The sequence below is a fragment of the Garra rufa genome, chromosome 15 (genome assembly GCF_049309525.1).
Source record: "Garra rufa chromosome 15, GarRuf1.0, whole genome shotgun sequence".
Lineage (NCBI taxonomy): Eukaryota > Metazoa > Chordata > Actinopteri > Cypriniformes > Cyprinidae > Garra > Garra rufa.
In genome coordinates, this window is record NC_133375.1 from 45,518,936 (window position 1) to 45,543,606 (window position 24,671).

General features: G+C 35.6%; 1 protein-coding gene across 1 annotated transcript; it reads right to left on the reverse strand.

The window, feature by feature from the left end:
* Positions 1-211: 211 nt before the first annotated feature.
* On the reverse strand, positions 212-23,835 carry LOC141287784 (semaphorin-6A-like). Its single transcript, XM_073819910.1, has 11 exons — positions 23,827-23,835; positions 23,568-23,785; positions 23,213-23,344; positions 20,603-20,758; positions 18,551-18,724; positions 16,303-16,443; positions 16,139-16,216; positions 13,778-13,836; positions 11,659-11,679; positions 8,095-8,313; positions 212-330 (listed from the first exon to the last, which is right to left on the reverse strand). Exons 1-11 carry the CDS (start codon positions 23,833-23,835, stop codon positions 212-214), a joined length of 1,326 nt encoding a protein of 441 aa, XP_073676011.1.
* Between the last annotated feature and the right edge of the window lie 836 nt (positions 23,836-24,671).

Here is a 24,671-nt window from a genome sequence, read left to right on the forward strand (position 1 = left end):
AATATTTCGTATTTTGCTAACATGTTTCTAACATGATTAGCATGTTGCTAGAATATTTCGTATTTTGCTAACATGTTTCTAACATGAGTAGCGTGTTGCTAGCACAATAGCATATTTAGCTTTTTGCTAACGTGTTGCTAACATGATTCTAGCATGATAAGAATGTTGCTAGCATGTTTCTAACATATTTAGCATGTTGCTAGCGTTAGTGTTAGCACTCAGCTGTTTGCCGCTGCTGTAATGTAGTAGCAGTGCTAGCGTTCTTGCTCCTGTTTAACTCAGTGACCCTCAGAAGATCCTCAGAAACACAGATTCTCACAGCAGCTGAGTCTGAGGGTGTAAATATGAGCAGTAGCAGGGTAAAGAGTGTCTGATGAAGTGGATCAGGCTGTGGGTGTTTTAAAAGGCTTTGTCTCCAGATTGAGGTCAGTGTAGTGTATACAGGAATTACAGCTGCGTCTTATTCAGCGCCGCCGCTGCTATATACACTCTGTTCATTACTGTGATGAGGATCTGCACTCGCTGACAGTCAGAACACACTCAGAGCTGCATGTGAATATCAACAGTGAACAGCATGGAATCTCCTGCACTCTGTGTTCATATGTTCACATCACAGCTGCGCTATCTTTAACTACAGCTACACTCATTCTAAACTGTTCAGTAAAGAGTCATTCTATGGAAATGGCCTTTTTTTCAGTCCCTAGCCTTTACAGAAACATTACCCTTAAAAAACACTTCAGAGTTACAATTTCTTTATATTTGAAAATGAAGCAAAATGTTATTTGAACCATTACCCCTATTTGAAGCATCAATGTGCCAATATTTGTTTTTAAATGATTGATGTAGAATCACAAACAGCGCAAAACCGCTCATCCCCACAGCCGTTCACAGAGAGAAAGTGCTTTATTTTGAGCTCAACAACATAAATGGCATAAAAAATAAAAATATATAATACAACTAGCGGTCCCCTGGACCAAAAATCTTTTATTTTGAAATAACAATCACACTTCCTTCTTCATATTTCCTAAAGATCTATGAAAACAGGCCTGTGTTAAGTCCACTGTTCAGAAATGTTCTCATCTGCATGATTTCATATGAAGCTTTTAGTTGAAGTCACTGGTGTAGCTTACTTTATTGATAGAGAATTGTTAAACACTAGAATACAAATGGATTAAACGACTTCATTTAGTGAGTATACTATGACTGACAACGTGGTTTGATTCCTTGCAGCAGACATTTTGTGAAATGCATTTTTCATGATAATTGTCAGCTTCCTCATGAACAGCAGTGAAGATCAGCATATCAGGTCTTATGTGTCACTGGTGTTACTGTGGGTTTTTCTGCCGCATTAAATAAATAAAACATAATCTCATTATTTCTTGCATTTTCGTTATTTTTCTGTAACTCTGATGATATGTGCTGAAAAAAAATTGAGAAATAACATTTAAATAAAAACCCTTAATATTGCCAAAGAAGGTCAGAGATAAAAACTAGTACATGTGGTCTTTGAATAATTGCACAAAAGAGTGTTCATAAAGTCTAAAGGTAATCTATTTATGTGGTCTATGTTTAAATGTTGGAAAAATAAATTAATTTTAAGACATCTTGCCATACCAAAAGTGGACATTTCTGTAGAATGACCCCAAATTAAAATATAGCGGAAATAGAACAAATATTAGATAAAACTTGAGCTATTTAAATACAGTAAGTTTAAGTAGATGCACTAAACTTACTAACTGAACATAAATAACTAAAAAAGACTTACAACTAAAACTGAAATAAAATTAATCAACTAAAACTGAAAACAAAAACAAAAATAAAATTAAACTTAATTTAATTAAATAGAATCTAATAAAGAACAAAAAAAGTCAAAAGCACAAAATTACTAACTGAAAATAAAATCTAAAAGTGACTTACAACAACAAAAAAAATAAAAATAAAATAAAAATACAATTAAACTGAATTTAATTTAATTAAAAAGAATGTAATAAAGAACAAAAATAATAAAAATGAGAAAATTACTAACTGGAACTAAATAACTAAAATTACTTGCAACTAAAACTAAAATAAAAAACAAGAAAAAAAACAAAAATGAAAATAAAATTAAACTGAATTTCATTAAATAGAATTTAATAAAGAAGAAAAAATTATAAAAATGACAAAAGCACAAAATTACAAACTGAAAACGAAAATAAAATTAAACCAAATTTAAATAAATAGAATTTAATAAAGAACAAAACATAATAAAAATGACAAAAGCACAAAAGCACAAAATTACTAACTGAAAATAAAAACTAAAAGTGACTTACAACTAAAAAAAAAACTAAAATAAAAATAAAATTAAACTGAATTTAATTTAATTAAAAAGAATTTAATAAAGAACAAAAATAATAAAAATGATAAAATTACTAACTGGAACTAAATAACTAAAATGACTTACAACTAAAACTAAAATAAAAAACAAGAAAAAAACAAAAATGAAAATAAAATTAAACTGAATTTCATTAAATAGAATTTGATAAAGAAGAAAAATTATAAAAATGACAAAAGCACAAAATTACAAACTGAAAACAAAAATGAAAATAAAATTAAACTGAATTTAATTACATAGAATTTCACAAAAAAAATATAAAAATAATAAAAATGACAATAGCACAAAATTACTAACTGAAGACAAAAAATGAAAATAAAATTTTACTCAATTTCATTAAATAGAATTTAATATAGAACAAAAAATAATAAAAATGACAAAAGCACATTAAACTAAAAATTAAACTGATATTAAAATGAACATGAAAATATAAAATTGAGATTTATACATCATCTGAATAAGCTGAATAAATATTTTGGCTGAGATACAACTATTTGAAAACCTTCAATTTGAAGGTGCCAAAAAATAAAATATTGAGAAAATCTCCTTTAAAGTTGTGCAAATTAAGTTCTTAGCAATGCATATTACTAATCAAAAATTAAGTTTTGATATATTAACAGCAGGACATTACAAAAACCTTAATGAAACATGATCTTTATTTAGTATCCTAATGATTTTAAGCATAAAATTGATCATTTTGACCCATACTAATGTATTTTTAGCTATTGCTACGAATATACCTGTGCTACTGAAGACTTAAGATCGTGTGCACCAGAGTCACATGTGTGTTTTACTGCAGTAAATGTGCTGAAACTGCTTTATACTGATATAATTCGTGTGAATCATATGAATCATGTGATAATTGATTCAGTCTCTGACGGTCCAGCTGCACAAAAGAGCAAATGCAAATGCTTTGTGTAGCGTTGGACTGCGTCTGATCAGGGTTTGTGTGTTTGTGAGCCACACCCGTGTGTGTGTGTGTGTGTGTGTGTGTGTGTGTGTGTTCAACCACCCGCTGATATCACACCAACACGAGCCAATGCAACACCAACCCCAGAGACGCTCCTGTGTGTGTGTGTGTGTGTGTGTGTGTGTGTGTGTGTGTGTGTGTGTGTGTGTGTGTGTGTGTGTCTGTAATTGACCTATAAATTAGACCCACGGAGGAGGATGGGCGAGCGAGAGCCACAGGTCTGCAGAGAGATAGAGAGAGAGAGAGGGGCGCGTCTACTGGTTGAGCGAGGAGGAGGGTGAGACACACTAGATTAAGGTTAGTCAAACGCTGTGGCTACATTAAAGGTTCAGCCTTGGAACGATCCATCGGGAGGATGAAGGTCCTGTGGAATCACAATGGCAGCAGATGGTGGAGGAGGGGAGGATCATGAACACACACACACACACACACACACACACACACACTTAACACACACACGGGTTCAAACGTACTGTGAACACCAGCTCAACCTGACATCTTCATCCAAAACATCAAACCACAAGATCAAATCGGAGAAACAAAATAGAAGCTGTTTTGGATCATGAAAATGACGGCTATTTACAGCATTAATGTTCTAACATACATACTACTTCTATGATGTACAAGTATGTTACTATTTAAATAATATATTTACATAAGGTAATTTAATAATACATTAAATTAATATCTTATTTAATTAATTAATAAGATTATGATTTTTGTCATTACAGTTTTGAGGATTGGTATGGAAGCCCGTTTTCGCCACTTAATAAAAAATAAAAATGGTAATTGCAACTTTTTTTTTATCTCACAAATGCACGACTTTCTGACTTTTTCCCCAGAATTTTGAGATATAAACAGTTATAAGTTATAAAGTCAGAATTTCTAGATAAAATCTCACTTTTTTTCTCAGAATTACATGATGTAAATGGGCAATTGTGAGTTATAAAGTCAGAATTGTGAGACAAATTTGCAAATTTGAAAAACAAAATCTAAATTGCAAGATATAAATTCACAACTCATAACAATTAACTCACTATTGCGAGGTATAAAGTCAGAATTACAAGATAAAAACTCACAGTTCAGAATTTTTTTCTTAGAATTACATGATATAAACTGGCAATTGCGAGTTATAAAGTCAGAATTGTGAAACAAACTCGCAATTTTGAGAAATATGGTCTGAATTGCAAGATAAAAACTTTTTCTCAGAATTACATGATATAAACTGGCAATTGTGAGTTATAAAGTCAGAATTGTGAGACAAACTTGCAATTTTGAGGAAAAAAGTCAGAAGTTTGAGATATAAACTTACAATTCTGACTTTTTCCCACAGATGTGCGAGGTTATTTCTTGCAATTGTGACTTTTTTCTCTGAAGTGCGAGTTATACACACACACATATATATATATATATAATTGTGAGTTATAAAGTCAGAATTGTGAGATATAATGCAATTCTGAGAACATATCAGTCTTTTTCCCCCTCATAATTGGACTTCATAACGCACAACTGTGAGTTTATACCTCACAATTCTGACCTTATAACTCGCAATTGCAAGTTTATATCTCAAACTTCTGACTTTTTTCCTAACAATTGCAAATTTACATCTCACTACTTTTTTCTCTCAGAATTGCATGATACAAACGTGCAATTCTGACTTTATTACTTAAAATTGTGAGCTTATATCATGCATTCTGACTTTTTTTCTCGCAATTGCATAATACAAACTTGCAATTCTACCTTTTTTTCAAACTCACAATTGCAAGTTATAAAGTCAGAATTGTGAGATAAACAATTGCAATTCTGAGAAATGAAGTCTGAATTGCGAGATATAAAGTCAGGATTCTAAGTTTATATCTCGCAATTGCAAATCTGTATCCATAATTCTGACTTTATAACACGCAATTGCAAGTTTATACCTCACAATTCCAAGAAAAAAAGTCAGAATTGCGAGTTTGTGTCGTGCAATTCTGAGGAAAAAAAAAAGTCAGAATTGTGACTTTCTTTATTTTTTATTCAGTGGTGGAAACAGGCTTCCATAGATTTGGGCTAAAATGTCAAAAAAAGAGCTTAATTTCCTTTAAAGAAAAAATTATTGTATTTTTGGTGTTTCATGATGAATTTTGCACATTTTAACAGCTGAACTGAACTGAATCAACACTGAACTGAATTGATCCGATTCATTAAACTATTGTATTTTAGAGCCGCTTTACAGCTGAGACTGTATTTGTTTCATAAATGATACATTTTACAGTTATTGAACCAAATCTGAATTAACACAGGTACTGAGCTCATCTTAAATATGACAGTTTTGTCTTCTGTAGAGCTGCTTTACAGCTGAAATTCCCAGATTTGATTAAGGTTTGCATCATGAATTTAGTATGCAGCGCTATAGGAATACAGGTGTATTTGTTGTTGATGAAGCGGTGAATCATGAGCGTCTGGTGTTCGCAGCACATCTGAGCGTCACACTACTGACACACCAGAGAGAGGGAGGGGGCGGAGCCTGCATGAATATTCATGAGCGTGTTAATATGTTAAGCAGAAAGGAAATATCTGGCCGTGTGAGGAAGAGTCTGAAAACAGCAAAAGCAGTGAATACAGAAGCCATGCATCATAAACCAAACATCATCACAAAGCTCACCATCAGAAAGAAAACTCAAGCAGAACTCAGAGCAACCCATATTTAAATCATCAAATGAATAAAGCCTTTGAGAAGAAGCCGATGTGACGCGCGAGCCTCGCTTCAGTACCGCGGTAAACGCTGTAACCGAGGCTCAGACGTCAGCAGTGATGTGTTTCTGCCACCATTGTTTGCGTTGAAACATGTGAACTGCTTCCAGCGACCGTCAAACACTCCGCTGCCTTCATTCACCCGTCGCTTTAGTGTTAAAACACACGAACGGAGAGATTCATGAACACAGACGTCACGATCACTGTCTGTCAGGAGATCAACCGCTTCGTTATTGATAATCAATGTCAATTAAACGCTGCCGTTTGCTAATGAGCTCAGCGCCGCTGTCGTCTCTAACACTCGATCACGCGCATCGATCCGCCAAACGCTGGAATCCTTCTGTCCTTCCGGATCACACTGTTAAACACAGGCTTATTATAGTTAACTACAACTAAAATTAAAACCATAAAAACTATTTTGGCTACTTGAAATAAAATAAATGCTAACCAAAAATAAAATAACTGCATCTGCCAAATGCATGAGCGTAAAAATCTCAGTTGTTTGCATTGATACTGAATAGGAATGTAACCATATCAAAATCTCATGATATGAAGTCCACAATATAATGTTTAAATAAAGTACATTTTAAAGTTAAATTCTTCTATCTAATGCACTTTGAGTGTTCCAAATTTAAGCTCCAACCCATGTTCTTAACTAAGAAAACCAAAACCAGAACTTCAGAAACTAGAAAGTCTTTTACCTGAACTTCAACCCTTTAACTGTTTCTCCCTATTTTGATCATCAGTGTTGGGGAAAGTTACTTTTAAACGTAATGCGTTACAATATTGATTTACTCCCTAAAAAAGTAGCTAATTATGTTACTTGGTTACTTTTTATGGAAAGTAATGCGTTACGTTACTTTTGCGTTACTTTTTAAATCTGGGCAGGGCTTGCTTGTTTTTAATATAAAAAGTTCTATTTTTGTCAAATGTAAAAGCCTTTTCACACCAAAAACCTCAGGTTTAGAGAAAAGTAAATTGCCGTCTGTACAGTAGACCGCAGAACAAATGTCAACTCTTCAGCAATAAAAAAAGGAAAAAAAATGTTAGATTATCTTGAGTAATTTCTGCTTATTAGTATGGATGAATTGGATCATCGAAGGTCGGCAGCAAAGACATCGGTTAATAAAATGGGATTAAATACATAAAGGATATTTGTATTATTGAACATATTTAATTATTGCAGGTTTGCGTTGAATTTCACTGTTTTTATTCATTTTGAAGAACACTGTATCTGTTTTTTTAGTGAGTGAGATGAATTAATGCATGTTCACATTTATTCTAGAACTAAAGTAACATCTTACTCACAATTTCTCTCAACATGGGGACAGGAGAGCTTTTAATCAATAAATGAGGGGAAAGTAGCTGGCGTTACTTATTTGAAAAAGCAATATTTTTTGTGTCAAATAAAAAGTAATGCGTTACTTTACTAGTTACTTGGAAAATTTTATATTGTTACATAATTTGTAATGCGTTACTCCCCAACTTTGAACCGTGCCACAAAAACAGACTTATAGTGCTTTCGGTTTGAGTTCGTTTGACAGATACTGTGTTAAAGCATAATGACCCAAAACACAACTTAAATTTTTTTTTTATGTTAGAATATTTAAAAAATCGTCACTTTTTGCCTGGAAGACTTATCGTTTCATATCTTTGCTATTGCGATACCATGATATTGATATGGTTACATCCCCAATACTGCCCTCCAAAGGCAAAGTACAGTAACTACACATTTCGCCAAAATTGAGTTAAGGCTAAAAATAGACTTTGTGACAACTGTTTTGTCTTGTGGCAAAGTCTCCTGGTTCAATTTTGTCCCGTTTCAGAGAAACAAGAGTGTCAACATGTTTGACTAGCTGGCGTAAAAACTGTAAAGGCATTTTTCTCAGTTTCAGTGTTGGCGTAGTTACTGCACTTTGCCTTTGGAGGGCAGAATACTGAACTGAATTTCTAGACTGTGAAGGTTTCGTGAGGCGCAGTGTCATTCTGGCATGTATCTCAGAGTTTTGAAGGCATATACGGAGATTAGTCTCGTGTTGACGGTGCAGACGCTGGAAGCAGCTCATTTCCTCCACAGGATGATCGTTCCCAGGCTTACCCGCGCTTTCCTGCTGCGTCTCTGAGGGAACGGCCACATACGGGTCCCTCTGATCGCCCGGCGGCACAGCCTCCTTCGGCTTGACCATGCGGCCCCGGACCAGCGGGCCCCCGGAGACGGGAGGAAGAGTGGTGAGGAGGCCTGCTGGAGCACAGCACACGTTAACATCTCTCTCAGACACACACCATTCACACTCTAATCAATGCTTCACATCCATTCACGTCCATCTCACTGGTTTATGTGCTGATTATCCGTGTAATTTACAGTAAGCTGCTCATAATCACAGAATAAACTCCATTACATCAACTACTTGCTCAAACGGTCATGTGAAATTACACCAGATCTTGCAATGATTATCAAGACTTAACCAACCTACATCAATCTGATGAACAGATATGTGGACCACAAAATCAGTCATAAGGGTGCATTTTTTGAAATTGAGATTTATGCATCATATGAAATCTGAATAAATAGCTTTCCATTGATGTCTGGTTTGTTAAGATGGGACAATATTTGGCTGAGATGCAACTATTTGAAAATGCAAAAAATTCTAAATATTGAGAAAATCACCTTTAAAGTTCAAATGAAGTTGTTAGCAATGCATATTACTAATCAAAAATTTAGTTTTGATATATTTACGGTAGGAAATTTACAAAATATCTTTATGGAATATGGTCTTAATATCCTAATGATTTTTTGCATAAAAGAAAAAATTGTAATTTTGACCCATACAATGTATTTTTAGCTATCGCTACTGAAGACTGGTTTTGTGCTCCAGGGTCACGTATCAGACCAACAACTCCATAACTACAGTTAAACACCGCAGTAACACTAACAAACAGCTAGTTTACTCTAGTACAGGGTTTCCCAGACTAATGTTCTTGAGGGTTAAAAAATTAAAAAGAAAAAATTAAAATCTTAAACTAAAAACAAATCAAAGTAAAACACTTAAAAGGATCAAAAATTTTATTTTTGTAATATTTTTGTATATATATATATATATATAAAAAACAAATACTACAATTTATATCAATAGACTGCTATTCTACAATATATTTAAATATATACACTGCTGCTAAAAAGTTTAGGATCAGACTTGTAATGTTTTTAAAGAAGTCTCTTATACTCATCTAGGCTGCATTTATTTGATCAAAAATACAGAAAAAAAATGTAATATTTGCAAAATGTTATTACAATATAAAATAATGGCTTTTATTTGAATATACTTTAAAATATAATTTATTCCTGTGATGCAAAACTAAATTTTCATCAGCTCTTACTCCAGTCTTCAGTGTCACACGATCCTTCAGAAATCATTCTAATATACTGATTTACTATTAGAATTATCAATGTTGGAAACAGCTGTGCTGACAAATATTGTTTTGGAACCTGTTATTCTTTATTTGAGGATTCTTTGATAAATAACATGTTAAAAAGAACAGCATTTATTGAAAATATAAATCTTTTCTAACAATGTAATCTATCAACTTTTATTAATTTAACACATCCTTGGAGAAAAAAAGAAAGAATAAACATTAACTGACCCCAGACTTTTGGACAGTAGTGTATATTTTTAGAAACATGCTGTTCTTTTTAATTTTTTTCATCAAAGAATCATGAAAAAAAGGGTTTTCAATACTGATAGTAAATGAGTATATTAGAAGATTTCTGAAGGATCATGTGACACTGAAGACTGCAGTAATGATGCTGAAAAGTCAGCTTTGAATCGCAGAAATAAATTACATTTTAACAGATATTCACATAGAAAACAGTTGTTTTAAATTTTAATATAATTTCAGAATTTTTACTGTATTTTTAATCAAATAAATGCCAGAAATCAGCATATTAGAAAGATTTATGAAAGATCATGTGACACTGAAGACTGGAGTAATGATGCTAAAAATTCAGCTGCTCATCACAGGAATAAATTATATTTTAAAATGTATTCACATAGAAAAAGTTATTTTAAAATGAAATAATATTTCAGAATATTACAGCTTTTTCTGTATTTTTGATAAATAAATGTCTTTAAAAACTATAAAAAAATCATACTCATCCCAAACTTTTGAACAGCAGTGTATATATATATTTTTTTCCAATATTTTATAAATCTTAAAATATTAACTCTTCTGTTAGGTCAAAGGGGTTAGTTGATAAAGTTAGTGAATGGCAGGACTAGTTAAACTTGTATTAATCCACATCTCTGTGTGTGTTTTGTGCTGGTGGCCGTTGTTTATGGTGGGCCAGTCGAACGTCTCCCAGCCGCAGTCATTAAAATGATTTATTTAAGAAAGCGCCACGGGCCGCGAGATCACTGTGACAGCTCTATTTTATAATTCATTTTCCACAGCCAGAGGAAGAGGACGATGACACACATTCGAGAGGAAAGCCAACAGAAAAATCAGCTCCAAACAGCCAGCGTCCTTTAACTAGCGAAACAGAACGTGAAACCCGTCGTCCAGACGGAGGAATATTACTTAAAAAGCCAGACGGACACGCATATGAGCGCTTTATGCTGGAAACGGAGAGAAAACAACATCAAACACAGAATAAATGAAGTATCGAGCGACAGACATAAGGACGCTAATGAAGCTCAGGAGACGATTGCTAATATTACCAATAAACATGTGCTCACTGCAAAAAATGATTTTCTTACTTAGTTTTTTTGTCTTGTTTCCAGGCAAAATATCTAAAAAATCTTGAATCAGGAAGGATTTTCTAGACAAGCAAAAATTTGTGTCTAAAATTAGGTGAGTTTTTGCTTAAAACAAGCAAAATAATCTGCCAATGGGGGAAGAAAAATAATCTAGTTGTCTGCTTGAAATAAGATTTTTTTCTTACCCCATTGGCAGATTATTTTGCTTGTTTTAAGCAAAAACTCACTTCATTTTGACTTGTTTTTACTAAAATCAAGAGACTAATTTCCTGATTCAAGATTTTTTTTAGATATTTTGGCTGGAAACGAGAAAAAATCTAAGTAAGAAAAGCATTTTTTGCAGTGTATATAGGTCACTATCGCTGCTTCAGCCAATCAGATTCACTCTAGCAGCTGGGGGAGGGTTGTCAATCATGTGTGTGTGTGTGTGTGTGTGTGTGTGTGTGTGTGTGTGGTTTTAGCCTGATTGTATTTCATGAATAATTTCTGGCAGGTCTTGGGAGAAGCCCTGAGTGTTTATTCCCTGTAAACAGTCATTTGCATTCGCCCGTGTCTAACCCACAATCCTTTGCTCTATGAAGCGCAGAGATCCGTCCAATTAGGCAATGAAAGGTCAGAGCGAATCGCTGAGAAGCGTCTCTAACTACATCTACACACAGGAAACACTGGAGACACTGACCGCGTGCAGCATTCTGGGTAATATCGCTCACACCCTGCTGCCTGCGCTGATGCTCTACAAGAAAACGCAGTCAGAGAAATGAAGCATTCGCCGGCGGAGAGGCAGATAACCGTGAGAGAGAGACAGAGACAGAGACAAGAGCTTTACTCACCATTGAGAGCCACGAACGAATCTGGAGACAAATGGAAAAACGTGTTAATTGGCTCAAATGTGATTCTCTTTCTCACACACACATCATTTATTACTGAATTAATCTAACCACACATTTAAAACTGCGGCAGCAGAACATTTAACAAGATCAGAGCTCAGACGACTGAAGACTCGTTCACACTCATAATCATAACCATAGAGATTTACCAATTAAAAATCAGTACGACATAACGGCAACATTTCTGTAAAATTTCACAGGTCCACAGTCGAATTTCTATTAGAATGGAAAATTACACTGAGCAATGGTAACTATGACAACGACAGTTATTTTTAAGCATACTGCGTTACTCCCTAGAAAAGTAACTAATGATGTTACTTTGTTACTTTTTATCTCAAGTAATGTGTTCACTTTTGTGTTACTTTTTAAATCTGGGTTTGTTTTTAATATAAAAAGTTCTATTTTTGTCAAATATAAAAGCCTTTTCACACCAAAAGCCTCAGGCCTAGAGCAAAAGTAAATTGACGTCTGTACAGTAGACCGCAGAAGTAGAAAGTTCAACTTTTTTTGTACATCTTGAGTATTTTTCGCTTATTCATATGTGAACCTGGACCACAAAACAATCTTAAGTAGCACCGTATTTTTTTCTGCCAAAAATCATTAGGATATTAAGTAAAGAATATGTTCCATGAAGATATTTTGTACATTTCCTACCGTAAATATATCTAAACATAATTTTTGATTAGTAATATGCATTGCTAAGAACTTCATTTGGACAACTCTAAAGGCGATTTTCTCTATATTCAGATTTTTTTGCACCCTCGGATTCCAGATTTTCAAATAGTTGTATCTTGACCAGATATTGTCCTTATTTATTCAGCTTTCAGATGATGTATAAATCTCATTTTCACAAAATTGACCCTTATGACTGGTTTTGTGGTCTAGGGTCACATATGCTTGAATTGGATCATTGATGGTCAGCAGCAAAGATGCTGGTTAATAAAACAGGATTAAATACATGAAGGATATTTGTATTATTTAACATATTTAACTGCAGGTTTGAATCATATTCTGGATTGCATTTCACTGTTTTTATTCATTTCGAGGAATACTAAATCAGTTTTTTAATCAGTGAGTGATACAAATTATTGCATGTTCCCATTTATTCTAGAACTAAAGTAACATCTAAAGTAACTCCTGATTTCTCTCAACATGGGGGCAGAAAACCTTTCAATCAATAAATGGGAAAAAAAAAATGTAACTGATATGTTCTTGTAAATGACGTTACTTTACTACACTCTTAAAAATAAAGATGCATTAAAAGGTTGTTCACAGCGATGCCATAGGCATAGAAGAACCATTTATGGCTCCACTAAGAACCATTCAGTCAAAGGTTCTTTAAAGAACCATCTCTTTCTTACCCTTTTATAATCTGAAGAACCTTCTTTCACCACAAAGTGAAACAGAAAGGTACTTCAGATGTTAAAGGTTCTTTATGGAACCATTTTAGACAAAAAAAGGTTCTTCTATGGCATCGTGAAGCAGCTTTACTTTTAAGAGTGCAGTTACTTAAAAAAAAGTAATGCGATTACCGAACTCATGTTACTTGTTATGAGTTACCCCAAACATTGATCACTTTAAAAGCATTTTTTCCAGCTGATGAATGCTAAAAACACTAACAGCCAATCAGAATCCACTGATTTCAAAGAGCTGGAGCATTTAAAACGAAAACAAACAAACCAAAAGCAATATGAAAATGAGTGAAGTGGAAGTTTTTGGCAAAATTTTAGCTAAGCAATGATAAATATGACCGCACCTGAACAAAATTGTTTGAATCACTTTCAGAGTGATTTTTATCCAGCTGATGAATAATTAAAACTCCAACAGCCAATCAGAATCCAGCATGCTTTAAGGAGCTGGAGCATTTAAAGCGGTTGCTCAACAGAAGCTCTTCTAATAAACAGAGCGTTATCGTCCGCTGGTGCGGATGCCAATATAGTTGTCGCTGTGGTTTCTGGTGTGAAGGAGTGTTTCTGACGAGTGCAGGAGTGTGTGAGTGAGTGTGTGTGAGTGCAGCTGTGTCTGAGGAGCGTCCAGCGCTCAGTAAACGGGTTCTGCTTACTTTGGCAGTCGCCCAGTCCATCTGTGTTGCCCTGTTCCACGTCCTGCTCGAACGGCCATCTGTGACACACACACACACACACACACACACACACACACACACACACACACACACACACACACACACAGTGAGCAAGTGACTTCAACACCTCCATTTCACACTCACTGACTTCAATCTCAAGTACATTTTCAAACTATATTAATAAATGTTGGAGCGAATGAATGAGTTGTTCAAACAATATCATGAGAAAATGAAGCAGAAGACAGGATCATAAATGTGACGTGAATATTAATAAAAACACAGATGTTTGTTTCTGAAGTGTCCTTGATGCTGATTGGATCGTAATGAAGAGCGGCCCGAAATCATTCAACCCTGGACCGTCCAGCGAGAGATTCATCATCTCACAGATGAGAGAAATAGAGTGCAATGAGAGCCCTGATGAGATCTGAACCTCATGAAGAATCACGAGAACACCTCAGACGCACATGAACTGAGCTCAGATGAGAAACACAGAGATGCTTCTTTCTCAGCTGGCTGTTTTTATAAGGGCAAACAAGATATTTCTCCCTTAAACTGACTTCCAGGGACAATTTTTAACCTTTATAAAGGTGAATTTTCTTACCTTATTACATGCGTCACCTTTTACGTGAATTCATACATGAGCCTGGACCACAAAACCAGTCAAAATGGTCAATTATTTGGCAGAGATACAACTATTTGAAAATCTGCAATCTGAGGGTGCAAAAAAAATAAAATAATTAAATCTCCTTTAAAGTTGTTCAAATGAAGTTCTTAGCAATGCATAAAACTAATAAAAAATTACGTTTGTATATATTTATGGTAGGCCATTTACTAAATATCTTCATGGAACATGATCTTAATATCCTAATGATTTTTGGCATAAAAGAAAAAAATATAATTTTGACCCATACAATGTATTTTTGGCTATTGCTACAAATATAACCTTGCTACTTAAGACTGGTTTTGTGGACAAGGGTCACATATGTTTATTTAATAAATGCAATTAAATGCATCAAATGAAATCAATCAGCAAAATCCATCTTTGAGTCATTGATTCACTCATTCAACCAATTCCTTTAAAATGGCAGATTTTTCGGGAACGAAGCTGATTTCGGAATAGCATACTACCCTTACTGCTTATGCCATAGAAAAATGCAAAAACGGTAGGAGCAGTATACTAGTATGCATTTTTAAATGTAGCAACTGCCTTTATAATTGGATTATCGAATTACTGACTCACTCGATTCTTTCAAAAACACTGAATCATTCACAAATGAATCACCACTGTGTTGCTCAAGAAGCAAAACAGAGCAAAAGAGCCCAAAATCCATATAATACTTGAACATAATAATACATGTCCTCTTTTAGGACCTAAAAATTGCTCAAAATGTCTGGGATTCGGCTTTTGCTTTCTACAGTCGCCAATTATTGTCTGTGTTTTTGTATTAAAGCCCTACGCAGGACTGTTTTCTTAATCCCTCTCCAGCAAACAATCTATTATAGAAAATTGTTGCACATCACAGAGTCGCTATCAATATGCAGAGTATTTAAATCGCTTTGGATGCAGCTCGTGTTTGATGTAGGGTTGCCAAATCCACATTTTTTCCTCGGAATTAAGCTGATTTTAAACTGTTGCGGTGGGTTGATTTTCTCCCGTGGGTTAAAGGTTTGAAATACTGCATAAATTCCATTTGACTGAAATGCTTGTATTGAAACATTTTGCATTCTACCTATGATTTAATTTTTGTGAAGGATGGCCATTGTGGTAGGAAGCCTTTTAGCTCTGTTTATGATCAATCTGCATTACATTGACTGTAAAATATGTAGTTTAGGTATGGAAAGGACATATTTTCATCCCCTGACTAACAACTAAAATATGGTCACCCTAGCATATCATTTTTATGATATACCATTGTTTTTCAAAACCATATGGATGTCTGCCCTACTTCTTTCTCAGCGTCATAAAAAGCTTTTTCTGAAACGACAGGAAAGCTTCTGAATTTCACACACAGATCGTATCCTATAATCCTACACTCCGGCCGATCTCACGTAACCTCCGTACGGCTCCCTTTCTGAAGTGGAAAACTCAATCAGAAGAGAAATAATAATAACAGCGTATAAAACACGGGTTGATGAGCTCACGTGAGGACGGCAGCGGAAACATACTGTGCGTATAATACACTATATTAATAAAGAGATGAGTTATGGAGGGTTTTGTGGGGTCAAACGCTCTTTTCCAGATGAGAAACTCCAGCAGCTCAAACCACAATATGAGGGAGGACTGACATCAGCGCTTGGCTCTCGCCGTCTATAATTAGAGACCAAGAATGAGGCCCTTACTTTGGGTCCGATGAGATTTCTTTACAGGCGCCCTCTGACACCCAGCCGCAGTACGGGTCCCTGGAGGCGATACAGGACCTGAGAGAGACACACACGAGGGGTTAATCGTGCAGAACGGGCAGTGAACTGAACGAACCGGGCGCATGGAGAGAAAGCAGACGTACTTTTTGCACTTGCCGTGCCGTTCGCAGCGGGACAGCGGGACTTTGACCACGCATGAGGTGAAGGCCACGAATAGAGAGTGACTCCTGCTGTCGATCTGCATGCTGATGATGCGCTTGTCCTCCACACCGTCAATGCTGCACCTGAACAACACAGAATCGCATCAGATCAAGAACTAACTGAACTAACCCTGAACAAACTGAAACGGTTTCATAGTCAGCTTTATACTGCCTTCCAAAGGCAAAGTGCAGTAACTACGCCAACACTGAAACTGAGAAAAATGCCTTTAAAGTTTTTACGCCAGCTAGTCAAACGTGTTGACACTCTCGTTTCTCTGAAACAGGACAAAATTGAACCAGGAGACTTTGCCACAAGACAAAACCATTGTCACAAAGTCCATTTTAAGCCTTAACTCAATTTTGACCAAATGTGTAGTTACTGCGCTTTGCCTTTGGAGGGCAGTATAGCCGAATTGAATTTGAAAAGAGGACAGTGTTATTGACCTGAATAATCATCACATTAACTCTAGTCCCTAAGTCTAGCTGCTTACATCGCAAATAAACTTCTTTCATAAATTGATGAACTTTACTCTGTTATTGAACGGAACTGAATCATGACTCTATTGTCTTCTGTAGAGCTGCTTTACATCAGAATTTTACAACATTAACACTGTTATTTTTTTGTTTATTACTGTAAAACTGTTTTAAATTAATTTGTATTGTAAGTGTTATAGAAAAAGATGTGACTCGACTGTGATTGAACAAGCGGTTTTATACACAAAAATGATTTATCAACATTGTAAATACAAATTAATACGCCGTTGCTCAAAAGTTTGGGATCTGTAAGATTTGTAATGGTTTTTAAAGACGTTTCTTAAGCCTGCATTTATTTGAAAAATACAGAAAAAAACTGAAATATTATTTGCATTTAAAATATATTTTAAAATGTACTTTATTTCTGTGATGCAAAACTGAATTTTCAGCATCATTACTGCAGTCTTCAGTGTCACATGATCCTTCAGAAATCATTCTAATATACTGATTTATTATCAATGTTGAAAACTGTAGTGCTGCATAATATTTTTGGGATTCTTTGATCAATAAAAGGTTAAAAAGAACAGCATTTGTTTAAAACAGAAAGGTTTTCTAACAAAAAGTTTGGGGTCAGTACATTTTTATTCTTTCTTTTTTGAAAGAAATTAATACTTTTATTCAGCAAGGATGTGATAAAATTAATAAAAAGTGATTTGAAAAGATTTATATTTTGAATACATGCTGTTCTTTTGAACTTGTTATTCATCAAAGAATCACAGATTCCAAAAAAAAAAAAAAAAAACTGTTTGGCAGCACAACTGTTTCCAACATTGATAATTCTAATAATTAATCAGCATAAAGACTGGAGTAACAGCTGATGAAAATTTAGCTTTGCATCACAGGAATAAATTATATTTTTAGGTATATTAAAACAAAAACCATTATTATATAATGTAATAACATTTTGCAATATTACAGTTTTTTCTGTATTTTTGATTAAATAAATACAGCCTTGATGAGCATACGAGACTTACAAGTCTTACTGATCGCAAACGTTTGAGTGGCAGAGTAAGTTTATTTGACAAAAAACTCCTTCGGTCTTTTTACTTCAAATTTCAAATTTAATTCAATGTGTCACTTGCTGTTGCTTTGTAACATTTTTGTAACACATTTGCTTCAAGTGGAAAGTTAATGAACTAAGCTTGTTACTATGTATTTACATATTTATGAATGTCTTTCATACAACAAGCATCACCTGAACGTTGATTCAATGATCCAGTATATTGTTTTGAACATAGTAAATCACAGTAACATGGCTCTACTGTCTTGCTCCTCTTCTCTAGTCTGCTTCCTAATATTGTTAGCTCTTAGACAAATTGCTTTGTTCCTCTTTTGTAAGTCGCTTGGATAAAAGCATCTTCTCAATGCATGAATGTATAATAAATGGTAATACAGCAGATAAACATTCTCTGGTTGCGGTTAAACGCAGCAGCGCTGTCCTCAAAAAGCCTGGCGGTCAGCGTTTGCCTGTTTATTCCGCTGTGACGTGGCCGTCAGCACATATTAACCAGGCTCTGCGTTTGCTTTAATCATTCAGCGAGCGTTCGCTCAGGCCTGCCGGTCCAAACCAGCAGCGCTCTTTAATTTCCTAACCGCGCGCTGTAACCTGATAAACGGGTGTAAATGACAGAGCGGCTCGTCCTAATGGAATACACACTTCTCCGGGTTGTAGACGTTCAGCTCCTCCAGAAACAGGCTGTCGTTCAAGAAGCCGCTCCGCATCTTGGCCAAGAACTTCAGCACGATCCCTCGCTCCGATCCCAGGAAAACCACAGTGTGGTTGCGATGAGGGCCGGCGGCGTTATCCACGGCTATACGCGTCAGACGATACCTGACAGAAAGAATACGGGTTACAATGCAGTCTTCATTTCATTCGTGAAAACTTGACTTCTTCCAAGATGAGACCAGACTGACATCATTAGACACTAACTGTGACTACTGTAGGGTCACCACCTGCCAATATATCAGCTGCGGGACAATGCAGGACATACATTTAAGACTGCGCTTATTTATTTTTCTGAGTACGTATATGTAAGCGAAAGAAAGTGTGTCTGTTTTGTGTGAGAGTGAAGAGAATCCATCTGCGATAGAAACAATTTGTGCTCACTTTACAATAATGCGCTCTGGACGTTTTGCATCTAAACTCGCAATTCTAACTTTTTTTCTCAGAACTGAGAGATATGAAAACACAATTGTGAGTTATATAAATATCTTACAATTCTGACTTTTTTCTCGCAATTGCTACTTTGTATCTTGCAGAGTTCAGAATTTTTTTCTCACAATTGCAACTTTGTATCTCACAATTCTGACTTTTTTCTTGCAATTGGAACTTTGTATCTTGCAATTCAGAATTTTTTTCTTGCAACTGCGACTTTGTATCCTGAAGTTCTGACTTTTTTCTCTCGCAATTGCAACTTTGTATCTTGCAGAGTTCAGAATTTTTTTCTCACAATTGCAACTTTGTATCTTGCAATTCTGAATTGTGAGATATAAACTCACAAAACGCGAGTTATATAGTCCAGTTCTGAGGAGCAAAGCGACCCCAATAAAGTAATATTTAGCTGCTGAAATGCTAAATTTACCAGAGGAACCCCACCACAAAACGTGTATTTTACCCCGTGGAACACATTTTGAAACGCAACAGGGCTAGTTTTGAGTAGCAATTAGACAGGGTTTGTTGTGAAAACCTGGCAACCCTGCCCTAGACTACTGTATATCAACATGACTTAACAAGATGACACTAAAATGTAGTTTAAAAAACAAAAACTTTCTATGTCCAAAACTTCACTTCACTAACAAAAAAAAAAAAAAAAAGAGTTTTCATGCTTGTTGTGGCCCAATGTCTGATGCAGTTTCTCAAATGACAAAAATCATGATCAGTAATTGTGATTTTAATTTTAGACTAAAACACCCAGACATTCAGTCAATTAAACCTTGACTAAAAGTGAATATGATGAAAACCGAACATTTGACACAGTACTAAGACTAAATTAAAACCAGCTGACAAAATGAACACTATTACAATGAAATTTCCACTGATTTTCAGCTTCGCTCTCTCTAAAGGAATTAAAAGCGTTATCTGGCGACCGCCGTTCCAATTAGCGGCTCATCTCAGTGTTAATCAAATGTATGTATAATTTCCACATCAGTATGCAAATACATTTTCAGGGTAATTAAAACTGGCAAGATGGAAATAAGAAGAACAAATAAATTATACACGTTTTTTTCCTCTTTCCAAATGAAGTCTTTGAAGCCGAGAGAAACGGATACAGAGGCTTCTTCAGCAAATGTGTTTTCAATAACTCTGTTTTACTGGGGCAGACTGACACAAACCCGAATGAACAGAAACTTATCAGGCTGAAACCAGACGTCGTTTCAAAGAGTCTCAAGTTTTGTTCTGTTAAAACAGATGATTCTTCCATAATCCGTTTCATTATAGGAAGACAATCTTACGCTTTGCTTTTGTAAGAGAGAAACAGCATCTTTCCTTTAGGGTCGAGCTGATTTAATGTAATGCGATTCATGAAATATCTCCAGATACTCGTGAGTCGCTCAGGCTGCGTGTCTGAATCGCATGCAAATGACTCGATTCATCCATGAAAATGAGCAGCGCTTATGAAGATGGGCATCAAACCATATTTGCATGACAATAATCTTCATGCATGATTCATGTCTTTTGAAGGACCTCTGACCCGTCTCGAGCACTCACCGAACCATCGTCTTGAGGAACCACGGGCGATTGGCGATGGAAGGAACCGCTTCGTCCATCAGCGGGTGAAGCTTGATGAAGTTCAGCGTTTCGTCCGGAAACTCGTTGGACACTTTGAATTTCTCTCCGGAGGAAGATCCTGCGCAGACGCCCGGCCTGCGCAAACAACACACAGCAGAACAACTCAATCACTCTAATAAACGGAATCCTTAAATCAGTGTAATGAATCTCAGCTGCGATAAATATGCTGGATGATGTAAGGTTTATGGATCTGCGCTGCTGCTGAATGGGAAATGTGCCGCTTCATTCCCGCACAGAGGAAACAGAATTACAGCGAGATGCGTTTGGCATGGTCGCTCTCATTAACACTTGACCTCGTTTCACACAAACACATAATTTTATGTTAATCAGCGCAGGCGATATTCCCGCCGTTCATGACACAAAGACGAGCCATATGGAAGCAGATCTTCGCTTTGTAAAAACGCTCCTGTGAGACGATTTAATCAGCCGCGGCATCTGGAGAAGCAGAGTTACGTGCTCGCAAACACTTGTGTGTAACGCATACTAATACTTTTAAATAAAATACAAAAGAATTGATTAAAAAATAATGAACTAATAAATAATAATAATGCAATTAATTTAATACATTTATTAAAAATTAAACAAAATAAAATCGAACTGAAATGATTATTTTAACAAATTAAATCATTTTAAGACTATGCATGCATGCATTTATGTTGATTATCCCAAAACATGTTGAATAGTTGATTCTCATTGGGTGTCAGATGTTGCATGATGTTGAATCATTTTCTGTAATGCAGAACAATCCTCTTTACTACAAGTTACAGCAGCAAATAAACTCGAATGAACATCAAAATGAATCAGAACAAATCACTGAAATCAATCATGAATTGTGTAATCCATCAATAAGTGATTCAACTGCAGTAATACGTCCATAAAACAACTAGAAATCAATAATGTCATGCATGACTAGTTAAATCATTTTAAGACTATGCATGCATGCTTTTAAGTTGATTATCCCAGAACATGTTGAATAGTTGATTCTCATTGGGTGTCAGATGTTGCAAGATGTTGAATTATTTTCTGTAATACAGAACAATCCTCTTTACTACAAGTTACAGCAGCAAATAAACTCGAATGGACATCAAAAGCACCAGAACAACTCATTGAAAATCAATTATGAATCATATAATCCCCCAAGAGATCAATAATACCATGCATGACTATGCATGCATGCATTAATGTTGATTATCCCGGAACATGTTAAATAGCTAATTCTGATTGGTTGTCAGATGTTACAGGATGTTGAATTATTTTCTGGGTTTACTGACCGCATTATGGGTTCATAACTAGTATTAGTGGTTTACTTTAACTAATCGATATCACCATATTTCCCTTTGATCAATTATAGTACATTAAGACAATTGTTCTGTATTACACATTTTCGGTAATGCTATTTAAATATGCAAATGAGGCATTATCTAATTAAATATGCACTGATTGGCATGCAATATTGGGTAAAGTCAGGATTAAAATTTCAAAGTTTGATTTTGTTGTCATATTAGAGTTAAAGATTTTTCCAAAGGGGATTTTTAAATTTCATCAGAAAATAGTCAACAGGCAGAAAACAATAATTTTCACCATGTTTTCCTTCAGAATATAGAGAGGAATAAAACTGTAAAGTTCAGTGTTTGTAAGAGAAAAAACTCTTTAAAGATATGGATTGAGATTGAAATCTACAGATGAAAAAACAAAAAAAGCAATAAAATAAGAACAGCATGAATCATGTAATCCGTCAAGAAAACAACTAGAGATCAATAATGCCACGCATGACTATGCATGCATGCATTAATGTTGATAATCCCGGAACATGTTGAATAGCTGATTCTGATTGGTTATCAGTTGTTATAGGATGTTGAATTAAGTTCCAGGTTTACTGACCGCATTATGGGTTCATAACTAGTAATAGTAGTTTACTTTAACTAATCAATATCACCATATTTCCCCATTTGATCAATTATAGTACATTAAGACAATTGTTCTGTATTACACATTTTCTAAAATGTTATTTAAATATGCAAATGAGCCATTATCTAATTAAATATGCACTGATTTGCATGCAATACTGCATAAAGTCAGGTTCAAAGTTCTTGTGTGATTTTGTTGTCATATTAGGGTTAAAAATGTTTCCAGAGGGGATTTTGGATTTCTCGTTTTCGCATACATCAGAAAATAGTCAACAGACAGAAAACAATCATTTTCACCATGTTTTGAGGAGTGAAATGTTGTGTGGATGACATATGAACAAACCTTCAGAATATAGAGAGGAATAAAACTGTAGTTTTAAAACTGAGTTCAGTGTTAGAGAGAGAAAAAAACTCTTTAAAGATATGGATTGAGATCGAAATCTACAGGCGGAAAAAGCAATAACAAACACTTCAGTGTGTGTTTGGGATATTTTCTTTCCACTAGTCTGAAAGAACAGACGTGATATGGAAGCAAAATGTAAAAAAGTATGGGTTTGTCTCGGCTTAAAGCGGATATTGAATCTGGAGTGGTTTGCTCAGATGAAGCGTATGGGACAGATACCTGGGTCTGGGCACCTTCTCCTCTGGGACGGGCGTCCAGGTGGAATCGGGCGACTTCTGCTCTTTGAAGCGCCCGGTGAAGGCCGCCGCAATGTCTGCCATGTCGTACGCGCAGACGGCCGATCCCGGGATACTGTAACACACATTCAACACGCTTTCAGCTAAATAACAAAACTGTGAATCACTGCGACCCAGACGAGCGCGAGCGGCACACAAGGGCCGGATTGTGCCTGTATGAACTGTGAATCTCAGAGCAGTGTCTGACTAACGGGGTCATTGTGTGTCGCGTCCCGTCAGCATGAGTTCATTCGCGGGAATCTCGCATTTCCAGAGAAACGAACTCAACTCTCTGATACCTGTTGTATGGCGTGGAGAAGGTGGCCATGACCACGTCCCGGCCGCTGATGTGGATGACGTCGGTGACGGACTGCAGGATGTTGAAGTAGAAGTGCGAATCTCCCGGGATGGAGCAGTTGAGGCGCGTCTTCAAGAAGGACGTCCACTGTTTCTCCAGAACGCGCTGCGAGCCGCCGCGGTCGTTCTTACACACGCGAGCCACACGTGGAAACACCACCTGATCACAGAGACATGGGCATGTTAAACACCGTCCTATACACTCGTCATGTTCTCGAAAACACCTGGCTTTAGCAGAATTAAACTAAACCTGGATCCCGCCGGTTTGGCTTGATTAGCTGGTTTACAAAACAATTACAATCAATTTCTTCTAGTCCTCATTCTGATAAACTGGTATCGATTCTTAAATCAAGAATTGATCTCTGCTGTTTCTGTTGATGAGCGAACGAAACTTGATGAACATTTTTTGCCAACTCCCATCCAATAATCATAATTGGATTCCAAATTCAGTCCGTTTTATCACTGAATTCAATGAATAAATGTGTTTTTGTGGCTCTTTAATGAGTGCTGACAGATCACGATCATCTCTTCTTCTTTACTACTAGTTACAGCAGCAAATAAACGTGAATAAACATCAGAAGAATCAGAACAACTCACTGAAATCAATCATGAATCATGTTATTGATTCTTAAATCAAGAATTGATCTCTGCTGTTTCTGCTGATGAGCAAACAAAACCTAATAAACATTATTTGCCAACCCCCATCCAATAATCATAATTGGGTTCCAAATTCAGTCTATCACTGAATTTGATCACTAAATGTGTTTTTGTGGCTCTTTAATGTGTGCTGACAGATCACAGATCATCTCTTCTTCTTTACTACTAGTTACAGCAGCAAATACACTTGAATGAACATCGGAAAAATAAAACCAACCCAATGAAATCAATCCTGAATCATGTAATCCAACCGCAGAAAGATGTACTAGTAATCAATAATGTCAGTTTTATCACTGAATTCAATTAATACATGTTTTTCTGGCTTTTTAATGTGTGCTCACAGATCACCTTTTCCTCTTTACTACTAGTTACAGCAGCAAATAAACTTG

What these genes read in the sequence shown, in the direction of transcription:
- LOC141287784 (XM_073819910.1), bottom strand. An exon ending in TTCGTTCGTGGCTCTCAATG is followed by an intron (nt 8,314 to 11,658) that starts GTGAGTAAAGCT and finishes GTGCTCCAGCAG; the next exon opens with GCCTCCTCACCACTCTTCCT. An exon ending in TCAACACGAGACTAATCTCC is followed by an intron (nt 331 to 8,094) that starts GTATATGCCTTC and finishes TTACACCCTCAG; the next exon opens with ACTCAGCTGCTGTGAGAATC.